General features: G+C 48.7%; 1 protein-coding gene across 1 annotated transcript; it reads left to right on the forward strand.

Annotated features, from left to right (window-relative positions):
• The first annotated feature begins 23,102 nt into the window (after positions 1 to 23,102).
• Positions 23,103 to 26,287, forward strand: GUCA2B (guanylate cyclase activator 2B). Its single transcript, XM_067712093.1, has 3 exons — positions 23,103 to 23,195; positions 24,336 to 24,522; positions 26,226 to 26,287. Exons 1-3 carry the CDS (start codon positions 23,103 to 23,105, stop codon positions 26,285 to 26,287), a joined length of 342 nt encoding a protein of 113 aa, XP_067568194.1.
• Positions 26,288 to 27,284: the final 997 nt, after the last annotated feature.

Consider the following 27,284-nt stretch of genomic DNA (forward strand, 5'->3'; position numbering starts at 1 on the left):
GATGTATTGTCCTATGGACGTCTTCATCTGAACAGCCAGATGAAGACGTCCATAGGACAATACATGGGGAAGGGGAGTAGAACTCCCATGACATCTCTGGGCACAGTACCATCCCAGCACCTCCATGTGTTCACCAACCCGGAAGCTCTCCAAACTCCATAGTTTAGGGATGTTTATGGGAGCTTCATCATGTAGGCATAATCAGTGACTAGCTCAACCTCCAGTCCCCCACCCTCCTCAGAGGTTGGGAGGTGGGGCCGAAAGTCCCAAGTTTCTCATCATGGCTTGGTCTTTCTGGTGACTTCTGAAGCTATCTAGGGGCCCTCAGTCACAAGTCATCACCTTAGCCTTCAAAAAGACATTCATCACTCTGGAGATTCCAAGGGTCTTATGTCAAGAACCAGGGTCAAAGATCAAATATTAGAATAAAAGACGTTCCTAACCTCCCATCACTCAGGAAATTACCAGGATGTTAAGGAGCTCTATACCAGGAACCAGAGACAAACACAAATATATCTCTTACTACACCACAGCAAGCAAGGAGAAGGTTTGTCCATAGCCCCTTCCTTTCTGCTTGGGAAACTGTCATATGGGGATGTGATGCCTGGAGCTGCAGGAACATACTGGATCATACCACTCCCAGGTTCTACCTTAGAGAGAATGAAGTCGATCCAGAATCCCCTGAGAGCCCTGAAGCATCAAGTGCCCGAGCTTTAACCCAGGGTGAGCTAAGTTTCTAAGAAAGCTGGACGAAATTCAGCTCTTGACTGTGTAGGGAACAGGAAGATGGATGGACGGGTCCCAGTCTCCCTGGGTTGTGGCTGACAGGAGCCTCTCTTCCCTTCCTCAGTGTGCACATCAAGCGCGCTCTCCTCCCAGGGGGCAAACTCAATGGCTAGCCACCAAAGCTGTCCACTGATGACAGGTCAGGCCCATGGCCGAGCACTGTTAAGAAACTTCAGGTTGAATTAACTTGCAGAGCTGCAGAAGCACTTGGTTTTATTTACCCAGCTCAGTACCCAGATGGATTTTCAAGACTTTGAGCTCTTCTGTATACATGTCACGCCGCCAAAGTTGCTATAAACCCTTGGGCAATTTGCAACATACCCTAGACCAGTCTTGGCTCCCGGGGGTCACCCTCCGAGGAGGCGCTGCTGGGTTCTTGGAATGTGGTCAAAGACCTCAACAATCAAGGACTTTTCCAAATATGTGCATAAAGTTGTGAAAGCTGTACCTTCTCCCCGCCTTGGCCCAGCAGCTGGGGCTCTCCAACAGTCAGGAGCCAAGGGAAGCTCATTTTTCTTTTCCTTGCTGCTGGGATAGCACCTTTTTTTCAGACTGACTTTAAAAGGAAGCAACAGTGGGAGAAACTGTAAGGGATCCTGCTGTTGGAGAAAAGTTGAAATCACGGCCCTGAGTGGCGTTCCCTTCCTGTGTTCCTCGACTGCCTCTCAACTCCTTCCTTTGTGGTCTCTGGGCCTCCATGTGTCAGAAACCAGGAACGGAAGCCAAAAATTCTAACTGAGCTGGGATTTCCTCCTAGGAGAGGAAAAAGGCTCAAGGGAAAGAGAAACATAAAAATACAAGGCATATTTGTACATGCACCCAGAATGAGGAAAGCCAAGATTTCTAAGATGGAGTCTTCCCTGCTCAGGAAGTTAATATTGAAAAACACTGAGTGGTTACTATATGTCCAGCCCTGTTCTACCACAGTCTTCACGTGATAACTTATTTAATCATCACAACAACCCTATAAAGTTAATGCTATTATTATCATCATCCCATGATAACTTATTTAATCATCACAACAACCCTATAAAGTAAATGCTATTATTATCATCAACCCATGTCCCGGATGTGGAAACTGAGGCCCTGAGAGTTTGAGTTCCTTGCCAGCGTCTACTGAGTTAGTGAGTGACACAGCTCTGATCTGGACCCAGCAGTCCCATTCCAGAGCCCTCTGTGACTTCTTAGGGATGGAGATAAAACATCAAAGTCAGAGTGAGCTCTTTAAAAAACAAATCAGATGGCATGACCCCACTGCTTAAAATCCCTTCCGTGGCTTCCCACTGCCTTTAGGATGGAGACCAGCTCCTCACCCAGCCCACAGAGCCCTGTGTGGTCCAGCCCTGCACTCCTCCATGCTGGCTGCTAGCTGTGTCTCGGGCACAGGGCTCACTCCCCCTACAGTGCCTTGGCACTAGCTGATTCCTCTGCATGGATTACTTTTCCTCCTCCCCTTCCCCCTCCTCCTCTTCCCGCAGATCTTCTCTCTATCATCACTGCCTTAGGGGAGCCCTCCCTGACCCCTGAGCATCCCCCAGTCCATGCCTTAACCTGCTACATCACTTCCCTCATGAGTGTACCCTCTCACCAACTGAGTGATTCTTTGATTAATGTTTGTCCCTTCTCTACACCAACACCATCTAATAGAAGTGGTGGAGGCACATGGGTCATTTCCGAGTTTCTCATAGCCACATTTTAAAAAGTAAAAAGGAACCAGTGAAATTAATTTTAATAATATATTTTATTTAGCCCGCTGCGCCCAAAGTATTATCATTTGAATATGTAAGCAACATGAAAATTATTAGTGAGATATGTTACCTCATTTTTATCCTACTAAGTCTTCAAAATCCAGCCTGTATTTCACACGCACAGCACATCTCAACTCAGACTAGCCACGTTGCAAGTGTTCAGGCCACATGGGACTCGTGGCCCCTGCATTGGACAGTGCAAGTCTAGTCCAGTCTCCTCCCCTCCAGGAGGTCAAGTATGACCATTTCACAGGTGATACAACTGAGATCCAAAGTGGCTAGTCCCGTGGCTCTTGGCCAGAGGTGATTTCTCCCCCAGGGAACAGCTGGGGGCAGTTTTGACTGTCATGACTTTCCTGGGGTGGGAGGTTAGGGTAGAGGCCAAGGGTGCTGCCAAAGATCCTGCAAGGCACAGGAAAGCCCTTCACAATAAAGAAGGTGTCAGTAGTGCCCAAGGCTAGGTGTGTGTTCTAGGATGTGTGCATGCGTTCACTGGTCGTCCCCTCTTTTCCCTCCCGCTTTCGGAACCTGTTCCTTCTGTTGTCTGCACTGGCAACTGTGCCTCTTTTTTTTTTTTTTTTTTGTGGTACGCGGGCCTCTCACTGTTGTGGCCTCTCCCGTTGTAGAGCACAGGCTCCGGACGCGCAGGCTCAGTGGCCATGGCTTACGGGTCCAGCCGCTCCGTGGCATGTGGGATCTTCCCGGACCGGGGCACGAACCCGTGTCCCATGCATCGGCAGGCGGACTCTCAACAACTGCGCCACAAGGGAAGCCCAACCGTGCCTCTTTGAAACTCAGCCTCAACTCCTGCTGAGCCAGCCTTTATCCATCAGTCCAGCAGGTCCTTCCCAACAGACTGCCAAGCCAGTTGCCTTGGGTTTGTATCCTACACACACACACACACACACACACACACACACACACACACACACACCCCAAGACTCTGGGGATGGGATCCAGGGGTGATTTCCATTGCAAACCATTTCTGAGCATCCTTTAAAATCTTCACTTGAGTTTGTGAAAGGAGGGCGAGAGCACCAGACCATGAACAGAAGCACTGTCTCTGACTTTCCTGGTCCGCCAGCCTCCTCAGGAGAGGAGTGGGAAATATGCATGAGACAGCCCTACAGCCCCAGGGGAGCTTAAAAAGGATGAGCATGCAGCCTGGGGCAGAGAAAACACCCAGGGCCCTGCCCTCCTCCAACACTCCACTTCCCTGGCTTATCTCTGAGCCAGGAAGCTGATGCTGCCAACTGAGGGCATCGCAGAAGCATACTGATCCTTCAGCCCCCAGCCCCACCCCCATCGTTTTAGAAGGAAGTTTAAGGAACACAGCTCTGAGACTGGCTGACACCTGGGATCTGGGACTCTTTGCTGCAGTGCTTGAACCTGGACAAACGTCACCTTGAGCAACAAAATACAAAGAAACTACAAGGGACTAAAAATAACCATGTGCATTCACAGCTGGGGCAAATTATGGACAATAAGATACAAAAAGACCAAACCCAACGCCCACTTCAGAAGAGCCAGGAGCAAAACAGGGTGATGCGCATGCCCCCTGCACTCAGCACCACCAGGGGCTGGGCAAAACACCTAAGCCATCCCTCCAGCCCAGCCCCTGGGCCCGCCCCTACCCTCACCCCATCTAAAGAACCAGCTCAGGGGCTTCCCTGGTGGCGCGGTGGTTAAGAATCTGCCTGCCAATGCAGGGGACACGGGTTCGATCCCTGGTTGGGGAAGATCCCACATGCCGCGGAGCAACTAAGCCCATGCACCACAACTACTGAGCTTGCGCTCTAGAGCCTGCGAGCCACAACTACTGAGCCCACGTGCCACAACTACTGAAGCTCGCACACCTAGAGCCCGTGCTCCACAACAAGAGAAGCCACTGCAGTGAGAAGCCCATCCACTGCAACAAAGAGTAGTCCCACTCACCGCAACAAGAGGAAGTCTGCGTGCAGCAACGAAGACCCAACGCAGCCAGAAATTTAAAAAAAAAAACAACAACAAAAAAACCAACCAGCTCGCCCTGCCTTGGGGAGCAAGCGAGGGGACGTGTTATTTGTTTTCGCTCCCCCTGCTGCAGCAAGGGCTCTCAAAGCCTTGCATGAATTTCCTGTCTGGCCTCTTATCCATTTCTATTGATTAAGGAAGGCCAAGAACCCTGACTGGTAACGGCTCCACAGAACTCGCTTCCTAAAAGGGCCAAGATGACACATTTGGAAAGCAGAAAACTGGACTGAGCTGTGAAGGGATTTCCCCAAGCTCTCCCCGAGCACCCTCTGAGCAGTCACCCCACCCCGTGCCCTTTACGGGGCACACCTGCTTGCACAGGCTCTACCCAGGTCCTGCGAGAACAAAGGGAAAGTGCCCGGTACAGGGCCTGCCCTTCACTGGAGATTTAATTTAAAAAAATAATTTTCTAAAAGGCAGCAACCTAGAGGGAGCCTGAGTTGAATCGCTCAGGGCTTCCAATAACCCCCCAACCCCTCCCTCGTCACACCTGAATTTCACTTTCAACAGCTTTATCGAGGCATAATTGATATTAAAAAAAAAAAACAAACCTGAAGATATCTAAAGCTTACAATTGGGTAAGTTTTGACAAAGGTATACACCTGTGAAACCACCACCAGACTCAAGATGGCAAATATGTCCATCTCTCCTTAAGTGTCCTCAGACCCCTCTGGAATCCACCCCCCCACCCCCCCCACCCCCGTCTCCCCTTACTCCCAGGCAACCACTCATCTCCTTGCCATCATTATGGACTCATTTGCATTTCCTAGAATTGTATATAAATGGGATCATAGAGGTCTACTTGTATTTTTACCGGGCTTTTTTCACTCAGCCCATTTTGAGATTCATCCACGTTGAATAGCATTTGCTGAACAGTATTGCATTGTAGGCATGTACCAAAGTCATGTATCCATCACTTGATGAGCTATTACAACTAAAGCTGCTGTGAGCATTTCAGGTACAAGTCTTCCCGTGGACTTGTCCTTCCATTTCTCTTGGATAAATACCTAGGAGTAGTTACCTACCAATGGCTGGGATCATAAGGTAGGTGTGAATTTAACTTTTTGAGAAATTGCCAGACTGTTTTCCAAAGTGGTTATATCATTTTACATTCCCACCAGCAGTGTTTGAGAGTTCCACAACCTTGCCAACACTTAGTATTGTCAATCTGAGTGAAGTCAGTCTTTTTAAATTTTAGCTATTCTAGGGGGTGTAAAGTAATAGCTTAATGTGGTTCTAATTTGCACTAAAGCCATGAAAACAGATGTTAAACCTTTTTTTTCATGTGCTTACTTGCCATTCATTTATCTTCTTTGTTGAAGTATCTGTTCATATCTTTTGCTCATTGTAAAAAATTGAGCTGTTTTCTTATTATGGCTTTTTCAGAATTGTTTATATAATCTGATTCAAATATTTTAACATATATAGGATTTACAAATATTTTCTCCCAGTCTGTTGCTTGTCTTTTCATTCTCTTAACAGAGTCTTTCGAAGGACAAGAGCTCTTAATTTTTAACTTAAAAAAAGACTCACGGGCTTCCCTGGTGACGCAGTGGTTGAGAGTCCGCCTGCCGATGCAGGGGACAAGGGTTCGTGCCCCGGTCCGGGAGGATCCCACATGCCGCGGAGCGACTGGGCCCGTGAGCCATGGCCGCTGAGCCTGCGCGTCCGGAGCCTGTGCTCCACAACGGGAGAGGCCACAGCAGCAGGGAGAGGCCCACGTACGGCAAAAAAAAAAAAAAAAAACTCACTTTACTGTGAGGTGGTCTCACAGATGTCGGGGGTATCATTAAGACTGCTCTGCTAGATGTTAAGAATAGGTTTTCTCATCTCATACCAAACCACCCTCTTGTTGAGCAGCCTACAGCCATATGGAACCTCCCAAGAGATTTCCAGGACAGACCTCTCTGTGCCTCGGTTTCCTTCTCTGTGAAATGAAGATAATAATAATACCCACTTCATAAAGCTGACAGAGGAATTAAATTAGTTAACACACCTAAAGCTCTTACCACTGTCTGGCATTTAGTATGTGCTACATAAATGTTATCTAGTATTATTACTTCGCACTAAGGATTTCCAAGCAGGCCAAATACACCACCTTGGGACAAAATACCTGGACAGTTCCGGTTGCTTTGGTAAACATTCATCTCTGTGCCAGTCTTGGGCTAAATGCATTACTCATTTACCCATCATAGCAAAGCAAAGAAGAAAGTACAATAGTCATCCCCATTTTACACACAAGGAAACTAAGACCAAGCCCGGTTTGGGAGTAACTGAGCTAAAATTCAAGCTTAGGTCTGTTGGGCCCCAAACCCATGCTATTAACTGAAGGACTCCTTACCTATGAGTAGAGTGGGCCTAAAGTCACATGGGTTTTCTGCTGCTGGCCTTGCTGGCAGGACAGTGGACCAGCTCCAGGACCATTTCATGTTGGGGAGCCTGCCCTTACGGATGCCCCTTCTAGACGTGGCTCCTTTCTAGAGCAGAAATGGTACCACTTCAAGGGCCACTTGGATTCAACTCAGACACAGGCCCATAGGCTCAAGGATGGAAGGAACTCTTGGGGTCACCAGGTCAGCCTTTTGCTGACACAAACTCCCCACGAGCACCTTTGGCCCTGCTCAGATGAGAGGAAGCTCCCTGCCTCCCAGGAGGCCTTTCCCTTCTCCAGCTCCAACTGTTAGACACCCTTCCTGCTCCCCTGCAGCCTCCTCACACAGCAAAGACACTCGACCAATGTTTTTGAAATAATGGGCTGTCACGGAGTAGGATTTCTAGGGCAGCATTTGCCAAGCCTTTCAATACTACACCTGTGGTCCACAGGAGAGACCATGCCTGCCCCACACCATGCTCTGGAGTTGGATCCTAGCTGTACCAGTTCCTCCTGGGCCACCTTGGCACCTGACTTTATCTCCCAGAGCCTCAGTTTCTCCATCTCTAAAGTGGGGGTGCCTCCCTCACAGAGGTGTTGAGAGGATTAAAGGACTGACAACTGCCTGCACAAAGTAAGTAGCCAGTCACTGCTGACAGATGATGTGATGGCAACGGTTGCCAGAAAGGTCCCAACATCCAGCTTTGCTGCCAAGTCTTCTTCCAAATAACGGTGAAAGAGGAACTGGGACAATTTGGGGATGTATGTTTCAGTAACACAGTGCATTTTTTAAACATTTTTATTGGAGTATAATTGCTTTACAATAGTGTGTTAGTTTCTGCTTTATAACAAAGTGAATCAGTTATACATATATCCCCATATCTCTTCCCTCTTGCGTCTCCCTCCCTCTCACCCTCCCGATCCCACCCTTCTAGCTGGTCACAAAGCACAGAGCTGATCTCCCTGTGCTATGCGATTGCTTCCCACTAGCTATCTATTTTACATTTGGTAGTGTATATATGTCCATATATACACTACAACTCTTTCACTTTGTCCCAGCTTACCCTTCCCCCTCCCCATGTCCTCAAGTCCATCCTCTAGTAAGTCTCTGTCTTTATTCCCGTCTTGCCCCTAGGTTCTTCATGACCATTTTCTTTTAGATTCCATATATATGTGTTAGCATATGGTATTTGTTTTTCTTTTTCTTACTTACTTCACTCTGTATGACAGACTCTACGTCCATCCACCTCACTACAAATAATCAATTTCGTTTCTTTTATGGCTGAGTAATATTCCATTGTATATATGTGCCACATCTTCTTTATCCATTCATCCGATGATGAACACTTAGGTTGCTTCCATGTCCTGGCCATTGTAAATAGAGCTGCAATGAACATTGTGGTACATGACTCTTTTAGAATTATGGTTTTCTCAGGGTATATGCCCAGTAGTGAGATTGTTGGGTCGTATGGTAGTTCTATTTTTACTTTTTTAAGGAACCTCCATACTGTTCTCCATAGTGGCTGTATCGATTTACGTTCCTACCAAGAGTGTATGAGAGTTCCCTTTTCTCCACACCCTCTCCAGCATTTACTGTTTGTAGATTTTTTGATGATGGCCATTCTGACCAGTGTGAGATGATATCGCATTGTAGTTTTGATTTTCATTTCTCTAATGATTAATGATGTTGAGCATTCTTTCATGTGTTTGTTGGCAGTCTGTATATCTTCTTTGGAGAAATGTCTATTTAGATCTTTTGCCCATTTTTGGATTGGGTTGTTTGTTTTTTTGATATTGAGCTGCATGAGCTGCTTGTAAATTTTGGAGATTAATCCTTTGCCAGTTGCTTCATTTGCAAATATTTTCTCCCATTCTGAGGGTTGTCTTTTCGTCCTGTTTATGGTTTCCTTTGCTGTACAAGAGCTTTTAAGTTATATTAGGTCCCACTTGTTTATTTTTGTTTTTATTTCCATCTCTCTAGGAGGTGGGTCAAAAAGGATCTCGCTGTGATTTATGTCATAGAGTGGTCTGTCTATGTTTTCCTCTAAGAGTTTGATAGTGTCTGGCCTTCCATTTAGGTCTTTAGTCCATTTTGAGGTTTTTGTGTGTATGGTGTTAGGGAGTGTTCTAATTTCATTCTTTTACATGTAGCTGTCCAGTTTTCCCAGCACCACTTATTATAGAGGCTATCTTTTCTCCATTGTATATTCTTGCCTCCTTTATCAAAGATAAGGTGACCATATGTGTGTGGGTTTATCTCTGGGCTTTCTATCCTGTTCCATTGATCTATATTTCTGTTTTTGTGCAAGTACCATACTGTCTTGATTACTGTAGCTTTATAGTATAGTCTGAAGTCAGGGAGCCTGATTCCTCCAGCTCTGTTTTTCTTTCTCAAGATTGCTTTGGCTCTTCAGGGTCTTTTTTGTTTCCATACAAAGTGTGGAATTTTTTTTCTAGTTCTGTGAAAAATGCCAATGGTAGTTTGATAAGGATTGCATTGAATCTGTAGATTGCTTTGGGTAGTAGAGTCATTTTCACAATGTTGGTTCTTCTAATCCAAGAATATGGTATATCTCTCCATCTATTTTTATCATCTTTAATTTCTTTCATCATTGTCTTATAATTTTCTGCATACAGGTCTTTTGTCTACTTAGGTAAGTTTATTCCTAGGTATTTTATTCTTTTTGTTGCAATAGTAAATGGGAGTGTTTTCTTAATGTCACTTTCAGATTTTTCATCATTAGTGTATAGGAATGCAAGAGATTTCTGTGCATGAATTTTGTATCCTGCTACTTTACCAAATTCATTGATTAGCTCTAGTAGTTTTCTGGTAGCATCTTTAGGATTCTCTATGTATAGTATGATGTCATCTGCAAACAGTGACAGCTTTACTTCTTCTTTTCTGATTTGGATTCCTTCTATTTCCTTTTCTTCTCTGATTGCTGTGGCTAAAACTTCCAAAACTATGCTGAATAATAGTGGTTAGAGTGGGCAACCTTGTCTTGTTCCTGATCTTAGTGGAAATGGTTTCAGCTTTTCACTATTGAGGATGATGTTGGCTGTGGGTTTGTCATATATGGCCTTTATTATGTTAAGGTAAGTTCCCTCTACGCCTACTTTCAACACAGTGAATTTTTAAATAAACAGGTCAAAACACGTATCGATGAACTCTGCCCCATCAAGTGTATCACCTCAGACTAGTCAATGATGCTTGAAAATTTTCAGCATCGCTGCCATTCCTGGGCCACTTCTTCAGGATCCCAGGAGTGGCAAGTCTTCAAGGGAAACAAGGCAGGGACCAAGTTGGGGTGCCATTGGGGTACAAATAAGATGTAGTAAAACACCACGAGAATAGTCTTCCCTGATTGCTGATTTGAGCCATATGTGAACTAGGAGCCGACTCGACTTGAACAGCTATTTCTTTTTTTTTAATTTACTTTATTGAAGTCTAGTTGATTTATAGTGTTGTGTTAATTTCTGCTGTCAGCAAAGTCATTCAGTTATACATATATATATTCATTTTCAGATTCTTTTCCATTATGGTTTATCACAAGATATTGAATTAATTCCCTGTGCTATATAGTAGGACCTTGTTGAACAGGCATATCAGCTTATACGTTTTGATCTTTTTTCCCCAATACTATTTCTGAGGCTTTTTTTGATTCATTCATTCGAAAAGCGTTTATGGCCTTTCAGCCGGAACCACCATCTTCCAGTAATTTCACCAAAATGACTAACACAGAGAGAAAGAGAAGAAGCACCCACTGTATGTTCTCCAGGCCTCTTAGAAAACAGGAAGTTGTTCCTTTGGCCACCTACACGTGAACCTACAAGGAAGGCGATATCGACATCTAGGGACTAGCACTGTTCCAAAGGGAACAGCATGAATGTCACCACGGCAAAACTGAAGGAGTCTATGAAGTGGCCCTGTGTGCTGCTGGCATTATTGTAAACAAACAGGTGAAGGGCAAGATTCTTGCCAAGAGAAGGAGCATATGTGTTGAGTGTATTAAGAGCTGGGATAGAAGGGAGCCAAGGAGAAAAGTGCCCAGATTCAAGGGAAGCACCGGCCCACTCCCCCCAGAGAGGCAGGCTTTGTGAGACCGATGGAGAGGAGCCTGAGATGCTGGGGCCCATCCCCTATGAACTCATGACATGATGAGGTGAAAAAAGCAAAACAAAATAATCACAGTGAAGATGCTCTGTGTGGTATCATCATGATGGGTGGATGTCATTATACCTTTGTCCAGACCCACAAATACACAACACCAAGAGTGAACCCTAAGGTAAACAATAGACTTTGGGTGATCATAATGTGTCACTGTAGGTTCATTCTTGGTTTTAAAAAAAAAAAGGTAACATTCTGGTGAGTGTTGTTGATGATGGGGGAGGCCATGCATGTGTGGGGCCAGGGGTGTATTGGAAATATCTGTACCTTCCTCTTAATTTCATGGTAAACCTCCTCTAGAAAAATAATGAGGGAATTCCCTGGTGTTCCAGTGGTTAGGACTCTTCGCTTTCACTGCTGGAACCCCAGGTTCAATCCCTGGTCAGGGAACTAAGATTCCTCAAGCCGCTCGGCACGGCCTAAAAAAAAAGTGATAATAATAATGATAATAATAATGAAGGTATTTTTTTAAACCCTCTGGAATTTTTTTTCTTTAAAGGCACTTATTGAGCACATTATTTTTGCCAGCATAGATTTAAGCACTTGGGAGATACAAAAATGAGTAAAATATAGTCCCTGACCTTGAATAATTATCGCTTATGCTTTTATAACTTTGACCATATGTGAGGCTCTGTGAATATGCTTTACACATATGAATTCATTTATTCCTCAGAGCAACCTTATGAGATGGGTACTCTTATAAACCCCATTTTATAGATGAGGAAACCGAGGCAGGGAGACATTAAGAAACCTGTCAGAGAGATCACATTCGGTAAGGAGCAGAGCCAGAATTTGGGCCCAGGCAGACTAACTACAGAGCCCACCACCTCACTGGTTGGCCACTTAAGAGCCTGAGCTGGGAAGGAAGGTTAAGAGAAAAACGAACATACAACTAGACAGCACCTGTGAAGGAGAGGCAGTTCCCTCATATGTCCTCACAAGCTCAAAGGTGTTCTGTTGAAAAGCCTTGGTAACCCTAGTCCAGAAAATGTTACCTACACCAGCCCATTTATTCCAAAACTACTCATGGAGCCTGTACAATGTGCCAGGTGTGTGCCCGATGGGAGGGACCCACCATGAGCACACCAGATGGGGCCCTGCCTCATGATGGAGAAGATGTACCTGGGCTGGGAGTCTCAAAGGCACCAAAGACGTGCACAGGGATTTGAGACCACCTTAACAGGGGAGTAACCTCCTCTGAGAATTAGAGTAAACTTGCTGGCTGGGGAGGGGAGTGGGGAAGTGGGGAATTTTAGCTGAGAGTTAGTTAGCTATGCTATGTGGCAAGGAGTGGGGTTCTAAGCAGAGGGAAATGCATAATATAAGGTCATGATATCGGAAGTTGCCTGGGGCACTCAAGGACTTGAGGGAAATCCAGCGCAACTGGCATGCAGAAAGAGGAAAAGATATGCTGGATGGACCTGGAGAGATTTTTCCGGATCCTTCGTCATGAAGTAATGGGCAAGCCATGCAAGTAGTGGGTTGTTTTAATTAGGGTAAGTTAAACTGCTATTAAAAATCAACTCCAAAACGTACAACCTTCCATCACAATAGAAGTTTCTCTCTTACTCACAGCAGAGTCCAAGAAATAGATGCATTCCTGGTTGGTAGACTGCTGTATCAGTTATCTAGTGTCCTGATGCTACGTAACAAACACCACAAAACTTCAGTGGCACACAGCAGTAAGTGCTTACTGCACAGGCATCTGGAAGCAGATGGGGCTTGACGAGATAGCACTGCTGATCTTGCTGGGCTCATTCACCAGCTCGTTCAACCAGCTCATGGGTTGCTGGTTGAAGGCTGGTCTAGGCTGTCCTTGGCTACACCGCTGGGGTGTCTTGGCTCACTCCATGTGTCTCTTCTCCAGCAGACCAGTCAGAAATGTTCATATGGAGATGGCAAACGTGCAAACAAATAGACAGAAACATGCAGGATTTCTTAAGACTTGGGCTTGGAACTGGCACACCATCACTTCTACTCCATTTTATTGGCCAAAGCAATGGGAGATATATATATATATATATATATATATATATATATATATATATATATATATATATATATATATATATATATATATATATATATATTCCATTGATTTAACCAACGTACTCCACCTTTACAGGAGGTACTCCAAGTTCACATGACAATAGCTACAAGGAAGGATGAACCATTAAATTCACTCTATTTACATGGCCCCTATCCTGAACGTGTTGATTCAGGGACCCCGGCTCTTTCCTTCTTGTGACTCTGCCATCCTGTAGAACCTTGTCACCATCTGAAACCAATCAGTAAAAGGGGGAAATCAGGATGGGGAAGGTGCGCTGCCTCTTAAGAGCCTTGAACTGTAAGTAGCCTTCATTGTTTCTTCTCACATTTCAGTGATGAAAGCCAGTTATGTGACCAAGCCTAGCTGCACATCGCTGGCCAGGTAGCTGCTTTCCATCCAGGACTGTGTAGTATGAGAGAGGAGAGGAAATTTTGATGGCCAGCCAGCCATCTCTGCCACAGGGAATGACTCACCACCGTGCTACCCTCAATTCCTAAAGGAAGCAAGAGGAGAGTAAACACCTCCTGCGTCATAGTGCTGCCCCAGGTCGAAGTGATGGCAAACCCTCTATTATAACCCAACTCACCCAGCCAGATGTTTCCAAGGGGCACCAGAGAACATCATATGTACTTGGACATCAGCCGACAGGGTGGCAGCCGAGGTGCTAACCTTTGCAGATCCCAAGGCAACAGATTAAGGAGTAGAGACCAGACACATTCCTTTGTCCCTGGGCTCCGTGACCCTCCTGAAGCCACACCCGGGCTTCCAGTGGAGCTTATGTGGGTGCGTCCCCCTCCTTCGATGCTGACCGCCTTCTCCCACAAAGAGGCTGCCACACAGGCCCTCGGGACACCCAGCCAACATCGAGCTCAACCGACTCAGCCAGGGGGGCAGGAGGACTCCCAGCACCCCCTGCCCGCTCCCTGTCGAGCGGTACCCCAGGGGCACGTGCCTCCAGAAAGCGGCGTGTTGGCTCGTCAAGCCTCCCTCCGGAAAGCCGAGACACGAAGCGAATGCCAATGATCCGCCACACCCGTGAGGAGGACACAATTAGAGCAAATTCTGCTTACGGTTCAGATTCAATATTTGGAAGGGATAATCCTGAAATAAGAGATTGCCTGATTTCTCTCCCCAGCCTGTGAATGGTTCATTAGCTCCTATTTGACATTTGATGGCGGAGTCTGATTGGCCTTATTGTGGGAGTTGGACTTTAAGAAGTCCCCAAGACAGAGCAATCAAGTTTCACAATGATCCCCAACTGCAGATTTCAAAGCATACATGGCAGCTGCGCCTTGGACATCAATCCCATGAATGCTGTGGGGAATTCGTATTTCATCCCCACTTAATGAAACTCAATCCTGCTTGGCAAAGCGGGGGTCCCTGACTCAGCAGTTAGGATTTCCTTAGCAGCTCAGCCCATGGGCTGCAAACAAAGAACCCCCAACTGGAGCATCGGTAAAGATGGTGTGTCCTGGGCTTGTGTGGGACCACCTGGGCGCTGGGATCTCTCAGGAATGTGAGATGGAGGCTGTGTCCCGGAGGGGATGCAGCCTAACTGTGGAGAGGGGTCCCTTGCACCCAAACCAGAAACAATTAAGGTAGCAGGGGCTGGGTTCCATGGAGGGCGCGTAGGGCTGCGGAAGTTCCCAAGAAGAGGAAGGACTGTGGTCTGGGCTGGCTTCCTGGAAGAAGCGGGCTGGGGCAGGACATGGGAGAGGGCTTCAGGAGCATCCCGGGCATGAGACGTAAGCAAACGGCTGTAAGGGCCCCCCGCTTCCGCACCGGAGGCAGGTGGGGCCTCTTTGGGGTTCCTGGCACCTCCTGAGCTTCCCCACGCCCTGTGTCTGTCACACAGCATTGACCTCACCTGTCCTTGTGGACCATGAGCCCTTTGAGGGCAGGGACTGTCTTATCCATTTCTGAGCCCTGGTGCCCAGCAAAGAACTGAAGTTCAGTAAATGTTGGCCGAATGAAGGACTGCATCTAACCATTATGTATATGCATCTATAGCAGTATGTTGCTGTTACTGTCACATTGCTAGTGGTGGGGATACGTGAACCAACATCCAGGTCATTTCTTTGGCAAATTCCAGGACTCCCAGAACTTCTGAGAGGTAGCATTCGTGGGGGATGTGAAGAGGACTCACCCTCTCCCTCAACTGTTGCCTTTAACTCCTAGGAGGGACAGAGGGTAGAGGGGACGAGGGGGCAGCTGTTGAGGGTCTACAAAGTGCCCAGCACGGCGAGGGCTGCCTTACATCCACTTACCGCTCATACAGGCCAGGTGTATGGTGCTATGACACCAGCTCGGGAGCTCTGCCACTTACAAGCTGTGTGTCCTCAGGAGAGTTAGAAAACCTCCCTTGCCCCGGTGTTCTCTGGAAAAGGAACGCTTTCTACCACCGAGGGGGATGTGAGGAAGCCATGTGCTTGCGCTTGTAAAGCCCTTAGATCAGGGCCGGCTCATCGTCAGTCCCCAGTGAACACTCGCTGGCATTGCTGTGCCCCCGTCACCCCATTTCCGCCACCACAGTGTGCTGTTTCCATGTCACCATCGAGAGAACTGACACAGTGAAGGGAATGATTTGCTCGAGAGCCCACAGCAGTGTGACCTCTGCTCTGCCTGACTCCAAAACCACAGCATCCGGGCGGCTGCTGGAGGGTGCTGGGGGAGTTGAAGAAGCGAGAACATCTGGATCCGGCTGCCCTGGGCTGGATGCCTTCCCGGGTCCTCCGTTAATCCCCCAGCTTCCAGGCAGCTGCGCGAAGGCTGCTCCCCCAGGCCCGGCCTCCACCCTCCCAGTCCTGAGCCCCCGCACCCAGGCCCAGTCCTGCTTCAGAGGGACCCCGGCGGCCACCTGGCCCCTGTCCACAGCCAGGAGACAGAGGCCTCCCTTCCAGCACCCGGCACACACTCGCACACCCCCGCTTACACATTCATGCAGACATAAACACGCACATGCCACACGCACATGCCTACACACGCTTACACATACCTATCCACACACCACCCACACTCACACGTGCAGATGCCCACACAGACGCAGACAGCCTACCCGTGTTCACATGCTCTCACACACGCATGCACACGTACACACACGCACTCACCTACCACACGTGCACACACACACTCACCTATAGACACAAAGTGCACACATATATACACGTACTCACAGCAGGCAGGCATGCACACACGTGCTCACACACCTTTGACCACAGGGGGAGGAAGGCAGAAACACACCAACAAAAACCAAGGTCAGAGGCACGCCATCTCCTCCCAAGAGAGCAGCGCAGCTCAGGCAACACCAGACCCTGGAGGCCCAAGTGTCCCACCCTTGCTGTGGTTCCCCGCTGCCTCGGACTGCCCCTTAGCCGCTCTCAAGCCCCCGTTTCAGTGCCATGTCCCACCTGTGGCCTGCACTTTCTCCTCCCTCCCCTCGCCACTGCAGTCTTCTCGTTTACCTCAGCATCCACTATCTGGAGACCACAGGACTCAGACACCAGCCAGCAAGCTGGGGCTTTTCCCTAACGACCTCATGCGCTTCCCCTTATGGAGACTGTCACAGTCACATTGGCTGGACCCTCCACCCCTGGGAGGAGACGTGGGGACAGAGGCTTTCCACTGCCCCTCAAATCAGAGAGTATGTGCCTCCTCATCCATTAACTCTCGAGGGCTGGCTCAGAGAAGGAGGCCTTAAGGACAAGGGCAGCTCGGATCTCTCTGCATGCAGTGCTCCCTGCCTGACACCAGGGGACAGCCCTGATCCACTTATTTGTGTTTAAACACTGTTCCCAAACCCCAGTCCATAAAGACAATGGCAGCTGGGGAGAACACAAACAAACCTGAAAGGACTGTGTGTGTGTGTGTGTGTGTGTGTGTGTGTGTGTGTCAAGATCAGTACAATATGGGTAGACTGGGGAAATGGGTCAAAAGGGAAGTCATAGGTTGAATGAGATTCAGTGTAGTTACTTTTATTGGGGTACAAATTTGGTTCTGAGTCTCCCATTGGCCATAGCAAAAATAGAGCCATTCACTAGGTCACCCACTTCTTCAGGAAATGGCCAAAATTTCATTAGGGAAGCTGCTGGAAAACCACTACGCTTTGGTTTATACAACTCCCCATACAGGGTCTTCTAGATCAACTCTGCTTATGTGTTCAACCCAATACACCGATTTTTCTTTAAATTTGTCATCTCTCCATTTTACCCTTTAATTCAAAGTGAAAGTTAAGCTCTCTAGCTTTAGAGCCAGACCTCCATTCTCACTGTGTCTGTTCCTGTCCTCCTCTTCTCTCTCTTTTTTTTTTTTTTTTGCGGTACGCGGGCCTCTCACTGTTGTGGCCTCTCCCGTTGCGGAGCACAGGCTTCGGACGCGCAGGCTCAGCGGCCATGGCTCACGGGCCCAGCAGCTCCGCAGCATGTGGGATCTTCCCGGACCGGGGCACGAACCCGTGTCCCCTGCATCGGCAGGCAGACTCTCAACCACTGTGCCACCAGGGAAGCCCTCCTCTTCTCTCTTGATCCCACTCCAATCAGGTTTACATCCACTACTTTCCTGAACTTGACCCTCTCAGGGTCACCAGCCCCTTCCATGTAGCTAAACCCAGGGGCAGTTTCTGTCTTCGCTTTACCAGAGCTAACCCAGCGTTTGAGCCCAGGGAGCATGCTCTTGTTCCTGAAACACTTTTTTCGTTTGGCTTTGAAGACACAACCCTCTTCTGGGTCCCCATCTCCTGCTCCTTCTCCATCGGCTTCGCTGGTTCCTCCTGCTCTACTTTACCTCCAAATACTGCAGGGCCCTGTTACATCTCGGCCCTGGGACTGGCCTCTTCTCCAACCAATCACTCTCTCAATCCAGTTTCAAGACTCTAAGTATCAGATCCTCCTTGATGACCACACATGTATATCTGTGGCCCATACCATATCTCTACTCAGAGGTGAAGTAGGCATCTCAAACTCAACATGACCACACTGAACTCTCCAGACCCTCACCTAACTTGCTCATCCCTGCTTCCCATCTCAGTAAGTGGCAGCCCCATCTGACGTGGAACAACGTCGAGTTGTCCTTGACTCCTCCTCATTTACCCTCCACATCCAAGGGAACAGAGAATCCTGTGGGCTCTGACTTCAACGAATGTCTAGAACCCAACTTCTTCTCAACATCCCTATTCTGACACCCCCACCCACCCACCATTTCCAAACAACCAGCACTGCTCTGTGGGCAGTGGCTTTGTCTGTCTTGTTGGTTGCTGTATCCCTTGTGCCTAGAATGGTGCTTGGAACATAATAGGCCATCAATAAATATGTGTGAATTAAATTATTATATACCCTAGAGTTTGCTATGCACATACGACACAAAAAGGACTTTGTTTCTTGATAAACAAATGATTTCACAACTAGGAACACTAGTTCACAAATGTCTTCACATTTTTTGAACAGTCACCAGGTCCCTTACATATGGCAGGAAGATGCTAAACAAGATGAATGAGGCTCAGAGAAGTAGGACATTTTCTAAGACCAAACATCTAGTGGTTGGTGGAGTTAACATTTGACTCGTATTCATTTATCGAACTCATCAGGTATTTATTAAGCACCAATCATGTGCCACATATTGTTTTGGAAGAACCAAATAGACCAATTCCTTGCATTCTAGTAGTGAGAGAAACGCAAGAAGTGAAATGTGTGTCTATGACAGGTGCTACAAGAAAGCAGGTTAAGGGAACCAGGAGTGATGGGGAGGCCTTCTGAGGTAGGATGGTCGGGAAAGATCTCTTTGGGGAAGTGGCATTTGAGCAGAGACCTGGAAGAAGTGACGGGGTGAGTTATATAAGTACGTGAGTAAAGAGCAAAATCCCGAGGTAAGCGACTTTTGGCAAGTTTGGGTGACAGCAAGGAAGTTGGTGTAGCTGGAACCCAGAGGGTGAAGGGCAGAATTTTTAGAGATGAGCTCAGAGATGTGGAGGGGAGCCAGAGGGACCTGGAAGGCCAGTGCAAGCCTTTGAATTTTACCCTGAGTAAAGTGGGAAGCCGTTAGTGGGTTTGAGCAGAGGAGAGACATGGTCTGACTTAAATTTTAACAGGCTCACTCTGGCTGCCTCCTGGAGGCCTGAAGACAGGCAAGAGTGGATACAGAGAGATCTGTCTGGAGACCTCTCTTGGCCAGGCTGTGGTGCTCAGTTGTTTGGTCAACCAGCAGTCTAGATGTTGTTGTGAAGATACTTTGTCAGATGTGATTAATGTTTACAATCAGTAGAGTTTAAGTGAATAATGTATGTGGCCTTCATTCAATCAGCTGAAGGCCTTAGAAAGACTGAGGTTTCCCGAAGAAGGAATTTTGCCTCAAGGTTGCAACATGGAAACCCTGCCTGAGTTTCCCACCTGCTGGCTTGTCCTGCAAAATTCAGACTCAAGACTGCATCTGAATTTCCAGCCTGCCAACCTGCCTTACAGATTTCAAACTTGCCAGCTCCAAAAATTGGATGAGCCAATCTTTTAAAATAAATCTAGACAACTTATCTACAAAACAGAAATAGAGTCACAGATGTAGAAAACAAACTTGTGGTTAACCAGGAGTGTAAGGGGGCGGGAGGGATAAATTGGGAGATTGGAATTAACATATACACACTACTGTATATAAAATAGATAACTAATAAGGACCTACTATATAGCACAGGGAACTCCTCTCAATACTCTGTAATCACCTATATGGGAAAAGAATCCAAAAAAGAGTGGATATATGTACATGTACATATATAACTGATTCACTTCGCTGTACAGCTGAAACTAACACAGAATTGTAAATCAACTCTACTCCAATAAAAATTTTTTAAAGAATTAATTAAATTTAATAAAATAATAAATCTAGACAGAGATAGAAGATAGATAGACAGACAGATAGAATACATATAAATATATAACAGGATTGGTTCTGTTTCTCTGGAGAATCCTGACTAATACCAGGGTGTTGCAAGAATCCACGACACCAGTGATGCATGGTGATAGCTTGGACCTTGGCGGTGGCAATGGAGATGATGAGACATAGTTGGAGTCTAGAAATATTTTGAAGGTAGAGCCAACTGGATTTGCTAATGAATTGAATTTGGCAATCAAAACAAAGGGAGGCATCAAGGATGACCCCCCAGATTTTTGGCCTGAGCAACTGAGTGAATGGCAGTACCCTCACCTGTTCTGCGAGATGCTGAGGAGGTGGATAAATGAGTCTGGAGCTGAGGGGAGAGATCAGGCTAGGGAGTGAACGGGGTACCGATGGCACTAAAGTCCTTGAGCCTGGATAAGATCTCCAAGGGGGTGACTATAGACAGAGGAAAGTGGTCCAAGGACTGAACCCTGGAGCCCCTGGGGCATTCTAAGCTCTAGAGGTCAAGAAGAGAAGAAAAAAACAACAAAGGAAACTGAGAAGATGGGCCAATGAAATTGGCAGAAAATCTGAAGAGCGTGTGTCCCAGAAGCCAAGTGGAGAAGGTGTTTTATTCCAAGAAAGATGGAGTGGTCAGGTGTGACAAATGCTGCTGGGAAATGGTCAGTTTGGGGGCAGGGAGGTACCGTGGCGGTGGGCACTGGGCAGGGAGTCCAGTGCGGAGAGAGGAGCGGCCCAAATACACACAGAGGCTAACTGCCACCCACTCTCCTCCGTGTTCAAGGTTTCCACACAGAGACCAGAGTCGAAGCTGGCATGACAGTCACTTCCCATGTCCCTCAAGAAGCCAGCACCCTGAGAAACGTCAACACACACTGTCTGGACGGGGGCAGTGGTGAGGGTTTGTGTCTGTGCCTCTGTGGCATGATGGATGGTGGGTCATTGGTGAAGAGATTAGAAAGAGCAGCATTGAGATATGAATCTGAGTCAGATTAGGCAGACAGGGAAGTCACACCTTGTTCCCAGGAAGAGAGTGACACATGATGGGCCTTGGCTGGCAGAGCTGAAAGACAGAGAAGGGAAGACCATGGCTACCGGGGCCTCCAAACCTACGGGCTTGTTCCTTGCCTCTTGGTGTCTGGCCAGTGGGGCTGAGCTTGCTTGGTGGAGAGAGCAAGGACTGGGGATTCGAAGATCAGAAGTGTCCCAGCTGCAGGTTCAGAGATGGGGCCTGTCAGGGAGGGCTGCATGGGGAAGGAGAGGCAGGGAAACCACCACTCACGACATGGCCTCCACAGGCCAGGCACGTGCTGGGGAAAGGAAGGGTCACAGGCTCCTTTGGGATGGGACTGTCCAGTTTTTCCTCACAATAGCCACTGTGAGGTTGTCCATTATTTCCTCCACTTACTGATGAAGAAATGGAGGCTTGGAGAAGCCACGCAAGGTCACACAGGTGAGAAGTGCTGGAGTCTGGGTTTGAACCCAGATCTCTTACATCCAAGGCCTGTGTTCCTTCTACCATAAGCTGAGCAGAGGCAAGAATTCCAGAGAGAAAACCTGCTGCTCACACAGTGCCTGAAGATAATTATTACACTGTCCCATCAGATTGAATGAGATTAGGCCCATAGAACAGCATGGCACCTGTACATTAGAGAAAAGGGAGTTATTGCTACTGACAGTTATTTCAGTTTACAGATATGAAGTCATGGAAGAAAGTCTATTAAATTCTTCATACTCATAAGAGTAAAGGTCAAAGTCCGTATTCAAAGCAAGACAAAGGAAATACCAAAGTTCACTCAAGCTTTTTTCATTTCACCCCCAAGAAAAGAAAGAAGGAGGTGAGCATTTCAGGCAGGTGGAAAGCAGCAGCAGAATCACGAGATGGGATTAGGCTCGTGCAAGGAGGATCAGCCTTAGGGAACACAGTGACATCAGACTTTAGCCACAGGCTGGAGAGTGGTCCTGAAATAGACAGATGGGCTATCTGGGCTTCAATTCAATGTTATGCACGGGGCACCTACCGCACGCCAGGCCTGGCAGAGCAGAGCCCTGGGACGGATGCTGTTGACAGCTGCCTTGGCTGGCAGTGGTGATGACGCCCTTGCAGACTTTGCGCACTTCTCCCTGACCCAATCTTCAATCACGGAGGTCGTAGGTCATGCACTGCCCCGCATGGCAACTGTGAAATTAAGGGACCTGTGACAGCACGAGTTACCCCCAGATGAGGACGAGCTCAGGCGGGCCCAGCCCCATCAACTCTCACAGCGACCTCTTGTGGTGGATTCTATCATTATGCGCATTTGACGGAAGAGAAAACTAAGGCTCAGTCAGAGTCGATGTGACTCGCCAAGGTCACGTGGCTGCGGCAGGATCAGGATTCGAACCCAGGTCAATCTGTCTCCAAGGCAGGTGCTCTTTCCTCCATACTGGGGTAGGCTATTGGCTTCTGAAAGGCACCGACAGGTGAGATGGACAATACCTGGCCTGAGTGTACCCATCACCATGGGAAATGGTAGGCCGAGGCAGGTTGAGGGCCTGGGCAGGGACTGATCAGGATGGTCCTTAACTAGAACTGGGGAGAGGGGAGTGGGAGAGACATGGGTCTGAGGGCATGGAGCACCCTGAGGTCAGCCTTGTATCTGCCCACCTTGCCCTGGACCAACCTGTCTGTCTGCACCTTTTGACCTGAGAAAGAACCCTAGGCTGAGCTGGGTCAGATGCCTGAGGACCTGCCCTGCTATCGACTAGCTCTGTCACCTGGGACAAGACACTTTACCTCTGGAGCCTCACTTTCCCTGTCTGTGAAATGGCCTCCCTCTCACCCCACTCGCTCGCTGTCTTGTGCACAAGGCAGGCGCTTAACACTGCATCATGCTCGGGTGTGCTCTGGGCCTCCTTACCCCTATCATCCCCAACCCCTTTCCCGGGAATGGGCTCTGGGCTTGTCAGGATGCCAGCCAGCTGTTCAGCCCCACCCTGGCTGGCCAGTTAATGAGTGACCAGGGAGCTGGAACCCGGCCTATAAAGAGCTGTCAGCTGGGGAAGCAGGTGGGAGCCTGGTGCACGGTGGCGAGACACAGAGGGAACGAGATGGCTCACAGGGCACTGTCAGGGCTGCTGTTGTGTGGCGTTGCTGCGGTCTTCCTGGTACTGCTGCAGGGCGCACAGTCAGTCTACATCCAGGTTTGTCCTGAAGGTCCCCATGGTGAGAGGCTGGGATGGAGAGGGAATGCTGGGCAATTCACTGAGGAGAGCTGAGGACCCAGGGCTCAGCCCAGCACCCAATCACAGCCCAGGGACACAGCTGGTTGGGGGGAGCAGCTGGGATGTCAATGGGGGCTATGATGGTGATGATAATAACAATAAATTATGGTCGTTCAGCATCGCTCTCCTCAAATGCCCCTCTCGGTCAGAGTTCAGATGTGGAACAAGACGTGATCCCTGCCCTTGAAGAGCCCAGAGGGAAGGCAGACTTCTTTGATGCTCCCACAACTCTCTGTATTCACCCATGTATGGGGAGGAGGGCGGAGGGTCACCAGAAAAAGTTGCCCTGGCTGGTAACTCGAGCTGACATTGCAGCATGAGCAGGAGGTAGCCCGGTGCAGAGGTCACCGACTGCTCCAGACAGAGGGCACAGCATATGCAAAGGCCCAGAGAGAAGACAGCAGGGAATCTGGGTCTCCTTCCAGGGCAGCTGTGAGACTAGGAGTCTTCTGGAAACAGGGCCTGCCTGTGGGTGTGGCAGGTTGCCCGCTGGGCTCCTGGGTGGCACATTCCTGACTCTGGGCGGGGCCTCCTTGGGAAGGAATAAGGGAATCCTGGGGAAGCAGTGGCAGCTTCCCCCTGCAGCCTTGACTTTGGAGCCCAGCTGGCTAGACTAGGCATTGCCATCGTTTTACCATGTCAGTTCAAGGGCAATCAGGCAGTTATCGAGGGTGCCCTGGGTACCAGGCACCAGAGAGCAGTGGAGTTTGATTATCTCCATTTGTCAGATGAGGCTCAGAGTGGGGAAGAGATGGTCAGCCAGTCGGGAAGAGCTGGGATTTGAACCGAAGTCCCCTGGCCTTCAGAGCCCACGCCTTGAACCAACGTGCTCCACGGCCCTGTTCGACCTCATCTCCCAGTTAGCCTGTGACACAGGGGTGTGAAGTACCAGGCCCCACCTTCCACGCAGGCAGTCTTCCGAGTGTGACCTTGACGTTCCCACTCCGTGAGAACACGGAAGCTCTGCGGGGCCCGGGGAACCCTGGTCTCCCGGCAGTGCCCCACCCCCTTCCTGCTCAGGTTTTGATACCCTCCCGTCTCCTCTCTCTCTTCCTCCAGTACCAAGGCTTCCAGGTCCAGCTGGAATCGGTGAAGAAGCTGAATGACCTGGAGGGGCAATGGGTGCCCAGCCCTGACCTGAAAACCCAGAGATCCCAGTCCTCCATGTGCCACTACCCGGCCCTGCCACTGGACCTCCAGCCCATCTGTGCCTCTGGGGAAGCGGACAGCATTTTCCAGGACTTGAGTGAGTCCCCCCACCCCTGGCAAGACTCCTGCCCCTCATTCTCTCTCCTCCCCACACCCTAGCTCCTCTACCTCATGTGGTTTCTGTTAAACACCCAGTGGCTGAGAACAGGGAGATTCAAGAAACTCAAGCCCCTGGCCTCCCCGGTTGGGGCACTGAAATCAGGCATGCCAGGAACCCCTTCAGTCCCTGGCAGCCTGGACGGGGTGATCAGCCTACTTCCAAGACTACACAGATTGGGGGGAAAGGGACACAGGAAACGGACCCATAAAAATGATTGCAATGCAGTGGGATGATGGGGGAGGCACAGTGGGGACACGGGAGAGAGATGGCTCACGTCCACAGTGGCATAAGTGTTACTGAGTCCTACTGCACGACAGGCCAATAAATCAGAGACGAGGTGTTGAGGCATGGAATACAACTCTATTTGGAAAGCCAGCAGACCGAGATGATGGCAGGCTAAGGTCTCCAGAAAACCATCTTATCGGGGTTTGGATGCCAGTTTCTTTTATAGAACAGAGACGGGGAGGAGATGAGGAAGTAAAGTAAAAAGGCCATAAGTTTTGCAAATGTCCCTTGGAAGGGCCAGCCTCTGGGAGGGGATGTGTTAATTTCTTCTTTCTTGCAGCCATCCACAGGGTGGACAGGGTCAGGATGCTTCCCTGAACAATAGCACTTTGGTTTAACATTCAGGCAAAGGGGCAGGGTTCTCCAAGGCAGGCCATTATGTGTAGACAGTATCCTTTTAGTGAACAAAAGCAGCGGAAAGAAAAGGATAAAGTAAAAGAAACAACAGATCCAACATGTAATCAGATTTGGCTCTTCCCTGTTACATAACGGGATCTGAAATGTTTCCAAGACGGGGTGACATCTAAGCTGAAATGTGAGGGATGAAACATCTGGCCAGGAGAACGCGGCAACTGGCTAGTATTTTTTCTTTTTTTCTTTTGATTTTATTGGAGTATCATTGATTTACAGTATTGTGTTAGTTTCAGGTGTACAGCCAAGTGATTCAGTTATACATACACATCTATTCATTCTTTTTTAGATTCTTTTCTCATATAGGTTATCACAGAATATTGAGTAGAGTTCCCTGTGCTATACAGTAGGTCCTTGTTGGTTATCTATCTTATATATAGTAGTGTGTGTATGTTCATCCCAAGCTCCTGATTTATCCCCCCCCCCACTCTTCCCATTTGGTAACCAGAAGTTTGTTTTCAACATCTGTTAAGTCTGTTTCTGTTTGTGAATAAGCTTATTTGTAACTTTTTAAATTAGATTCCACATGAGTGATAGCATAGGATATTTGTCTTTCTCTGACTTACTTCACTTAGTATGATCATCTCTAGTAGCTAGTATTTATTGAGCACCTACTAAGTGCCAGGCCCTGGGTCAATCTCTTTGCCTGCAAACTCTCCTCACAACCCCTGTGTCAGGCTGACACAGTCGAGCAGGCAGGAAAACTCAGGCACAGAGTTTAAGTGACTTGCCCAGGCACTGCTAGGAGGACAGAACCTGGGACTTGAGCCCAAGCTGCTCACGCTTCTTCTAAATTTTCTTGCTCTTAATCTATGAGAAGGATGCCAGGCCCCTGCCTCAAACCCTCTCAGAAGCAAGCCTTCTCTGGTTGCCTGGTCAGTGGCTCCTTGGATCGCAGATGTTTCAGGGTCAGGTTCAGCTGACCAGTTTTCTCCTCTGCCCAGGGACCATCGCTGCTGATGACTGCGAGCTGTGCGTGAATGTTGCCTGTACTGGCTGCAGCTAAGATGGCCTGGGTGCCCTGAGCCCACCCTGGACACCGTGCCCTCCCCCCCGCCCACTGCCTTCACAGCACCCACCCCCATCCAGGCTCTGGGGGTCCCCGCCACCACGGTCATCCCCGCCCCCCACCCCGCCCTGCAGGGCCCGAGCAGCTGGACCTGGCACAAAGCAGTTGGACCCACGGTTGGAGGAGAGTGTGGCCCTGAGGCAGCCCTGCTGCTGAATAAAGATTCCCCACCTACACACAGAGTCAGGCGTCCATTTGTTCACCCCCAGGAGCCACAGGCAGAGCTGCCTGGGAAGCTGGGGGGGTTGGGCTCCTGTGTCAGGCGTTTTCATGGCTTCCTCGCCTGAGGAGTTGCTCTGTTTCATATCGAAGGAGTGAGGCTCTGGGTGGAAATGAGTCGCCCATGATCACCGGGCTGGGAAGCCACAGAGCACCCAGATCTATCTGACCTCCCAAGCTGAGCTCAAGTCCTGGCCCAGCTGCAGAGCCAGAGCTTCTGTGCTCCTGGTGGGGCTGGGGAAGGGATGGGGGGCTCCCTCCCGTAGGTGGGACTGCAGTGGAGGGGGTGGAGGGAGGAACCACGTGGTGCCCCTTCGGGGCTGATTCTGCCCCCGGGCCTGCCTGAGTTCACCTTTACCCTCCTTCTGGGGCTCTCCGGGACTGCCTGGCCAGCTCCATAGGGAAGGCCTTCCTTCCCTCTCTCCATCCTGGTGGTCCTAAGGAATATTAATAATACCAGCATCTTCTGAGCATTTGCTATACCCCAGGTACTGTTTTAAACGCTTTGTAGGTACTAACTCACCGAGTCCTCACAACAGTTCAGTGAAGCAGGTACTATTCGTATTACCTTTACGAATGAGGAGACCCAGGTACAGAGAGAACTAATTAGTCCAGGGTCACAGGTTCAGCAAAGTGGCAAAGCAGGCTTCTTCCCAGGAAGTCTGGGCCAGAGTCTATACTCTGAACCATCATGTTACCGCCTCCCTGTGACTCC

The sequence above is a fragment of the Pseudorca crassidens genome, chromosome 2 (assembly GCF_039906515.1).
Source record: "Pseudorca crassidens isolate mPseCra1 chromosome 2, mPseCra1.hap1, whole genome shotgun sequence".
NCBI classification, from domain to species: domain Eukaryota; kingdom Metazoa; phylum Chordata; class Mammalia; order Artiodactyla; family Delphinidae; genus Pseudorca; species Pseudorca crassidens.

What these genes read in the sequence shown, in the direction of transcription:
- GUCA2B (XM_067712093.1), top strand. Translation starts at nt 23,103, where the DNA reads ATGGCTCACAGGGCACTGTCAGGGCTGCTGTTGTGTGGCGTTGCTGCG. An exon ending in CACAGTCAGTCTACATCCAG is followed by an intron (nt 23,196 to 24,335) that starts GTTTGTCCTGAA and finishes CTCTTCCTCCAG; the next exon opens with TACCAAGGCTTCCAGGTCCA. An exon ending in CAGCATTTTCCAGGACTTGA is followed by an intron (nt 24,523 to 26,225) that starts GTGAGTCCCCCC and finishes TCCTCTGCCCAG; the next exon opens with GGACCATCGCTGCTGATGAC.